The sequence below is a fragment of the Thalassophryne amazonica genome, chromosome 2 (assembly GCF_902500255.1).
Source record: "Thalassophryne amazonica chromosome 2, fThaAma1.1, whole genome shotgun sequence".
Taxonomy (NCBI): Eukaryota; Metazoa; Chordata; class Actinopteri; order Batrachoidiformes; family Batrachoididae; genus Thalassophryne; species Thalassophryne amazonica.
In genome coordinates this window covers 12,379,080-12,388,082 of record NC_047104.1, presented here as the reverse complement: position 1 = coordinate 12,388,082, position 9,003 = coordinate 12,379,080, and the positions used below count along the sequence as shown (strand labels likewise).

At 39.0% G+C, this 9,003-nt stretch overlaps 1 protein-coding gene across 1 annotated transcript in view; it reads right to left on the bottom strand.

Moving 5' to 3' along the window:
* Window positions 1-6,963: 6,963 nt before the first annotated feature.
* madd (MAP-kinase activating death domain) overlaps window positions 6,964-9,003 on the bottom strand; it is an 87,417-nt gene continuing 85,377 nt past the window's right edge. Inside the window, 1 exon segment of the mRNA XM_034183668.1 lies at window positions 6,964-7,868. Coding sequence (XP_034039559.1) covers window positions 7,755-7,868 — 114 coding nt within the window. The 3' untranslated portion in view covers window positions 6,964-7,754.

Below are 9,003 nucleotides of genomic sequence, written 5' to 3'. Positions count from 1 at the left end.
AAGTTGATTGATTGATTGATTAAGCCTTTTAACAAATCTAACAGTTCTCAAAATGGGAAAAAACCAGACTTACAGTAAATTGATTCTATTCCGAATATGTTCTTGTTCAAAGGCATTTTTAGCTTTTAATTGTTATTTCTGGACACCATTTCTGGGAAGCTGCTGCTGTCCATAATCTTGAAAAACTATTAGATAGCTGTGCAGTAATGAGTGCTGCTGTTTGCTTATAAACACCGGGAGGGGCAACGAGTCACATGCACAGCCAGAGCATGAATGTCAACAGAATAGAAAAGCTCAGAGCACAGAGGGAGCACAGCTTCATTCTCTGCACAGGATGCCATTACGTCATTAAATACTTACATAGAAAATAGTTGTTGCTGCTATATTATTATTTAAAATGTTATTCATGGCGCCTTTAGAGGCACCATGCATTATATGCATAAACAGCAGACATGTTCCAAACAATTTTGCAAATCATACAACTGGTTTCCCCTCGACCTTTCCTTGGTGCCTTTAATTCTGGTGCTGTTTCAACATGAAGCATTTTTACTTGTAGAATAGAAAAATAAAGTCTTGTTCTACACAAGCAGGTAACCAAGGAAAAATAGTGCAAATATCAATAGAACACCCTCCTCCCATCTGCTCAACAACACAACCACCATATAACTCAAGCACTCCCTCTGCACAAATTCTGGTCAAGTAAGGCCCAGGAGCACCTGCCCATGAAGCACATGTCGCCACCTCCACCAGACTATGGAGTACCCCAGATCTGAGACATCAGTCAATTGTCAATTCTTGTAGGTAGCCACCCATCTACTACAAACAGCTGGAAGAGTGGGCGTGTCCTTGGTCTTTTGGCACAAATTGATGTCAGTTAATCGTCTCAGTAATGACACTAATACTGCTTGCTGTTTGGATGCTATGTAGCCTTTAGCTTGTAATAGCATTGTGTGATATACAGTTGTGCTCAAAGGTTTACATACCCTGGCAGAATGTTTTCTTTTTTAGCCATTTTTAAGACAATATAAATGACAAGAACTTTTTTTTCCACTCATGGTTAGTAGGTGGGTGAAGCCATTTATTTTCAAACAACTGTGTTTCCTCTTTTTAAATCAAAATGACAACTACCCAAATGAACCTGATCAAAAGTTTACATACTCCTGTTCTTAGTACTGTGTTGCCCCCTTTAACATCAGTGACAGCTTGGAGGTTTTTGTGGTAGTTGTGGACGAGGCTCTCTGATGGTAAAACTGCCACTGAATATGTTTCAGACTTTATTTACATTAATTACAAAGAAATACAAACAATATGGTACTTTATGTTAAATCTGCATGGAGTAGACAGTTCTCAAAAACTGAGTGACTGTGCAAGAAGTAGAAGAGTGAGGAAAGCCACCAAACCACCCAGACAACCCAGAAGAAGTTATAAACTTACGTGGCTGTAATTGGAGAAATTGTGCACAGTGCAAGCTTTGCATTTTGTATCACCAGTTATCCATCCTCATGATGAAGTGGTATAGAGGATTTTCTTAAAAAGAAGACCTGAAAGTTTAGCTACAAATTGCCAGAAGGTATATCTGAGATGCAAGCCTGGATTTGATGTTTTGGTGAAAGAAAATCCTTCTCTGCTCGACTCCACTATGAAACTAAGAGCAGTGACTGTTCTGATTTAAAATGAACAGCAACTTATCATTTTGCCTGTCACTTGTAGCTAATGTAACTGTAGGATTCAAGGTTCTTTTATTTGTCCCCAAGGGGAAATTTGTCTTGGACACACAGACAGCCACATAAAATACACTAATCAAGTACAGACATGACAAGACAGACCCAGACAATACGATACAATCACGACACATTAGTGACCTGCTCTTTGGTTTGAGTTCAGGAGGGTCACTGATATAGGGAGGAATGAGTTTTTATACCTGTTCAGGTCTCTTTGTTTTTAGATGGAACTCTGTAGCGGCGTCCAGATGAAAGCAGCTCATATTGAAGGTAAAGAACATGGGAGGGGTCAGAGGTTATTTTCCTCACCTGTTTAATAACAGCCTCCTCAAATATCTGCTGTAATGATGGCTACTTTCTCACTCCCATCACTTTATGTGCCGTGCGCACCAGCTGCATCAGTTCTGGCTTAGTTTTGACTGGCAGATTACCAAACCACGCAGACATTCTACAACCCCTGGCAAAAATTATGGAATCACCGGCCTCGGAGGATGTTCATTCAGTTGTTTAATTTTGTAGAAAAAAAGCAGATCACAGACATGACACAAAACTAAAGTTATTTCAAATGGCAACTTTCTGGCTTTAAGAAACACTATAAGAAATCAAGAAAAAAAGATTGTGACAGTCAGTAACGGTTACTTTTTTAGACCAAGCAGAGGAAAAAAATATGGAATCACTCAATTCTGAGGAATAAATTATGGAATCACCCTGTAAATTTTCATCCCCAAAACTAACACCTGCATCAAATCAGATCTGCTCGTTGACATTGACCCTATGTGTCTTTTTGCAAGGAATGTTTTCACAGTTTTTGCTCTATGGCAAGATGCATTATCATCTTGAAAAATGATTTCATCATCCCCAAACATCCTTTCAATTGTCCAAAATATCAATGTAAACTTGTGCATTTATTGATGATGTAATGACAGCCATCTCCCCAGTGCCTTTACCTGACATGCAGCCCCATATCATCAATGACTGTGGAAATTTACATGTTCTCTTCAGGCAGTCATCTTTATAAATCTCATTGGAACGGCACCAAACAAAAGTTCCAGCATCATCACCTTGCCCAATGCAGATTCGAGATTCATCACTGAATATGACTTTCATCCAGTCATCCACAGTCCACGATTGCTTTTCCTTAGCCCATTGTAACCTTGCTTTTTTTCTGTTTAGGTGTTAATGATGGCTTTTGTTTAGCTTTTCTGTATGTAAATCCCATTTCCTTTAGGCGGTTTCTTACAGTTCGGTCACAGACGTTGACTCCAGTTTCCTCCCATTCATTCCTCATTTGTTTTGTTGTGCATTTTTTGATTTTTGAGACATATTGCTTTAAGTTTTCTGTCTTGACGCTTTGATGTCTTCCTTGGTCTACCAGTATGTTTGCCTTTAACAACCTTCCCATGTTGTTTGTATTTGGTCCAGAGTTTAGACACAGCTGTGAACAACCAACATCTTTTGCAACATTGCATGATGATTACCCTCTTTTAAGAGTTTGATAATCCTCTCCTTTGTTTCAATTGACATCTCTCGTGTTGGAGCCATGATTCATGTCAGTCCACTTGGTGCAACAGCTCTCCAAGGTGTGATCACTCCTTTTTAGATGCAGACTAATGAGCAGATCTGATATGATGCAGGTGTTAGTTTTGGGGATGAAAATTTACAGGGTGATTCCATAATTTTTTCCTCAGAATTGAGTGATTCCATATTTTTTTTCCTCTGCTTGGTCTAAAAAAGTAACCGTTACTGACTGCCACAATCTTTTTTTTCTTGATTTCTTATAGTGTTTCTTAAAGCCAGAAAGTTGCCATTTGAAATGACTTTAGTTTTGTGTCATGTCTGTGATCTGCTTTTTTTCTACAAAATTAAACAACTGAATGAACATCCTCCGAGGCCGGTGATTCCATAATTTTTGCCAGGGGTTGTATACCTAATAACACTTTCAACAACAGCCTGATAAAGAATAAGCATAATTTTCTGTGATGGATGAAGCTAATACTCTGCCTTGGATGCTGCGGCCTGAGCTGTTGTGACTCGGTCTTGACTCTAATTCAGAGGTGGGCTATTTGTTCCAGAAAGGGCCAAGAGGGTGCAGGTTTTCTTTGCAGCCACTGATTCCAGCAGGTGATTTCACTGATTAACTCATTCCATCTGCTCAAAGTGATAATCAGTGAAATCACCTGCTGGAATCAGTGGCTGCAAAGAAAACCTGCACCATCTTGGCCCTTTCTGGAACAAGTTGCCCACCCTTGCGCCAATTAAAAACTAATGTATAGTTGAACTGTGTTAATAATGTGAAGCAACTCATTTGACCACTTTAAAAACTTGCACTTGTCAAATTTAAAAAGGAAGGACATTCCAGGTGTCCATCTGCATGAACCACCTCGGCTTTGGACCTGGGCACCGCTGTGCAGTGGACGAGCCCTTGAGCTCGGTGTGGGGATGAATGGTTGTCTGCTTAGGTGGACCCGGAACAGTAACACCGGCAGAACCTTTTAATGCCGAAAGTGGTTTTAGGACACATCAGGTTTTGTGTTTTTAATGGCATTTTTAGAAATTTAGCACATTTAAATTCGAAGGCCCATATTTGGATGATACATTCAAGTGCTGCAATAAAGAACCGAGCATTCAGGTTGTAATTATGTTTGTAAGGTGAACACAGAATAAATTCAATAATCCAGCACTAACATTAAGGGTAAAGGCACAAATGAGAGGTTTTATTGTTATTTTCTTTTTTTTCCATTACATACTGGCTTAATTAAAAAAAAAAAAAAAAAAAAAAGCCTAGTTGCCCATAAAGGAACATGTGTGCTAATTGTATACTCTAACTTTACTGTTTAAACTGACACATTGTGGAAAAAAAAGCTTCCATAAATGGCACCATTATAGAAACAGTCACCCTGGTTTCTTATCATCATGTTTGCGGTGAACGTCTGTGACGCACGAAGCAAAACCTCTCGCTGTAAAGCTGCAGTACTGCAGATGGCCTGTGGGGTCGCAGCAAAGTGCATTTCAGTCAGAAAAGGTTAGGGTTTTTTTTTTGTTTGTTTTTTTTAAAGGCAGCTCTTCAGATTGTTTTTTCCTCTTTGATTCTCCTGCAGACTAAAGCACAAATACCTGACCCCAAAAATAAAACCAAGCAAACATGCACGTGCGTGAGTGAGTCAGGGGTCAGAGGTCACAGTCTTTGTAGGTTTTGTTTGTTTGATCCTCCAGGTGGCTGTTTGCTTCGTTTTTTTTTGGTTGACTCCACTATCAGGATTTGACCAAATTGCAGTTTTCTACAGCTGCACTTTAGCATTGAGCGTGTTGTTGTACTCACTAAAATAAACTTTTAAAAACTCAACTGTTTCCTGTCGTCCTGTTTTATACATTTAGAAGGAAAATGAACCACATTCAGCTTGAGTTGAGACAACTTTTATTGTATTGCCAAAGCTGTACAGAATCTATAAATACTTTTTTTAAATACTGGAACGTTTACAGCAGGTTTCTTCTCCATTCATTTATTCCGTCTTCACAGCAGCTGTTGGTTTTAGAAAGTGTCCGTTAGCGTGAACGGAGCCGCCTCCAAACCAACCTGCAGACTGTCTCTTTTTTTTTTTTTTAACATTTTGTCAACATCCTACTGATTATTTCCTTAAAATACTAAAAATACAAGCGTGTCAGGTTGAGAATAAAACGTCTTCCAGTGATAGAGTTGTACCGATATACAGTATTGCTGATCAGGAGGAAATGTTCACCACACGCATGCACGACCAAACGGACTCGCACTGTGAAACTTAGCGGGATCGGATTTGTTACGGAACAGGAACAAAAACCGCGCTGAACTTTTAAAGAGAAACACGCACGTTCCATTAGCTTTTTCACAATTCTTACATCTGGGCCCTGAAAACTGTTATATATTAAAAAGAAATGAATAAATCTACAAACAAAGGTGTAAATTCAGAGACGTGGCCATTTTAAATCAATACGCTGTTTCCGATGATGTCCCATGAAGGTGTCTGAAATGCTACGTGATACTTCCTGCTTCTGTAGGGATGGGGAATCAGTACTGCCCCCTATAGGGGAGTAGTGTCCAGTGGTAGCTTAGCTTCCCTGTATGATGTCGGCATGTTTGACTAATGAAAATGATAACTGCAGTTAGCTTCAGTGTATGCTATCATGTGTTTACATCTGCGGTCATAGAAACCACAACTGATGTGATACAATACAAAAAAGTATATTTGTCTAATTTCTCCTCAATAATCTAATTACATTTAATATAAGACACAATCACTTAAGAGGAAAAAAGTCAGTAAGATATAAGTAGTTGTTTTTAGCTAACACATCTTAAATATCTTTGTTTTCATTTATCAGAGATTTTTTTTTTACTCACTATAATTTTTTTAAGCGAGTGTGTTATTTGTAAAATGCCAGTGAAATAAATCTTAAAATGAGCTGATGTGAAGACTTTATTTAGAGAAATCTTGAGTGAATTTTCATCTCCAACCGCAACTAACAGACTTTGTTTCCCAAATCAATAAAAAAAAAAATAATTAAATTAAATTCTGCCATGGAACAATTTAAAATTCCCTCAAGATTTCTTCAAATTAAGGGCTTTATATTTGTGGCTAAAACTCATTTTAAGCTTTATTTTACTGGTATTAGGAAGTTTTACATCTTTCAGCGAGTCAAAAAAGCTCTTTCAGTCTCAAATGAATCAAATAACATTCTTAAGATGTATTATCAAAAACTAGTCCTTACATCTTGCTGACAGTGTACTTTAAGCTCTTTCCATTTTTAAGATGTATTATCACAAACTAGTCCTTATATTTTCCTGAAATTTTACTTTTTATGTGCTTATGTCTCATATTACGTGATGGTTAGATATTTTGATGAGAAACTAGGAAAATATACTTGGTAAGATTTTACAGTTGTTATAGGTGTAGCTTTAGTAACAGTTAACATGCTACGGTCACGTCAGATTTAATCTTCTCCAACGGGCATTGTAATACACTAACTCCAAAAACTCCAGGAAATCCTTCATCACTGCGCTTAAACGATTTTCTGGCTTTGTTTGTAAAAGACACTTTCTTTTAATGCAGTCATTTTCAAGCTCCAGAAAAAAAAAAAAAAAAACAAGCAAACAAACAAATTAAACCCGCAAGTTGGTGATTCAGTGTGAACTATTCAAAAACAAATTCCAGTCATGTTGCGCCACCGCATCACTCAAACCACAGAAAAACAAAAGTCTTACATTCTTCTTCCCGTTAACGCCAGTTAACGTGTGGAAACTTGGCTCTGACGATGGCTATTTCATATTGCACATCTAACAAGTCAACAGTTTGTATATTTTTCAGAGAAATGTACAGCAAATATGTATATATTAAATAAATACTATATATAGAAATATATAATATTTATTTTGTTATAGTAACATGCGACTGATAACAGCAGACCACAGACAAGACATTTTACAGCAGAACTAGAACAGTAATTCAGCCTTCAAACGTGTTTTAGAGTTATGGAGAAGTACGTAAAAGCGGTGTGCCGGTGTAGCGGGATTTTCAGTAGGAGGCGTCCTGCACAGGGGGGTTGATTGTGCCGTCAGTTTAAACAGACACAACATGATGCTAAGCACGAAGCACAGAGTAACTCATGGTCGTACGGACGGGAAGCTGAATATCCAGGCTGTGCACGGGACCTGCATGCACTCAGCGCCTCGACACCGGCCCTCACGTGTCCCGTCAGGAGTTAAAGAGCAGGCAAACATCTAGCTGGTCATTAGGACGACATCGACGAGAGTCTGGAACCATTTACAGCACACCACGGGGGCGGGGTCAAACACGTCTACACAGCGGCGACTAAAGCGGCTTTGTTTGTTTGTTTTTGGGGTTTTTTGTTTGTTTTTTTTCTTTAGCTGCTGGACAGACAGGAGCGCGTGTGCTTAGAATCAACAGATTGTCAGCAGTTTGTGACTGCAGAAGAGAGATACCATTTTGACCAAGGAGGCAGTCTGAACCCGGGTGGGGGCAGGGGGGTTAGGAAAGGTGTCGACTAGCTCAGGAGGGGTCTCGGTGACAGAATTTTGGGTTTGCCTTCAGCTTCCTTCCCCTTCACTGCTGCCACGTAGGAAAAAAGGCAGAGGACAGAGTAACAGATCTGATGAGCCTGCAGACAGAAAAATAAAGTGAGGAAGACAAGCTGTACTCCCACATCTTCATTAAGGTTTCATCCAGTTACACACAATTTACTGGAAACCTCATGAATGACAAAAAAAAAAATACGGAACTGAAAAGGTGACGTTACAAACATTTAGTCCAGATCTGGAACTTCACATCAAGACCGCTGAGATTACAGGTGATCCTTCAAAATATCCAGTCGCTGTCTCAACATTTCTAGTCCAAATGACATTTTAACTGTCTGTTGAGCCTGTATTTTGACCCTAACCCGGAAGAGCAGTTACTTGACTGACTGGTCGCTTGAGGCTGGCTTCAAAACAGCACATTCCCATAGAAACCCATGTTAAAATGTCCAACTATAGAATAGAAATAAACATGTTTACAGGCTGGTACAAAACAATGGTTTTGGTCTCTATAAATAGTGTCCTCTGTGACAACTGTACAGGGGGTGAATTTCTCTCTAACATATTAGTTTGAGACATTTTAATCCATAAAGTTCTGTATAATTGTGGACGTGGTTGCTTTGAATGACTGGGGCTGAGCACAGCGGCGACTCCTCTTGTAGCCTCCGACTGTAACCCAGAGTCTGCTCGATGCTGCTGCTAGCTGTTGTGTTGTTGCCATGTCTGTTTGGAGTGTTTTATTACAAACAGCTAGAATCATACAGCTTGTTGTGCGATGAAACATCCTAGCAGGTCATCTAAGACGTCTCTGGTGCAATATTCACTCTATGAGGACCTACAGATCAGGCTTCTAAAAGTGCTAGCACCGCTCAAGTATGATTACTAAGAAAATATACAGCTCATAACTTTTAATCTCCACAACAAAGTAAATCATTAGGAGAAACACTGCACAGTTCCCAAAAATATAATTTAATAAAAACACCCAAACCCTGGTTAGCCTGTTAGCTGGTGGCATGTTTTCAAGCTTTTTTTTTTGCCACCCATGTTCTACCCAAGTGCAATATGGGTATTAAATGCACATTAGCCTACAATCTGCACTATTCATTGCATTTATTTTTATAAAGGTGAATGCAATGAAAAGTACAGACTTCTATTTATATACACACACACACACACACATATACACACACACACACACACATATACACACACACACACACC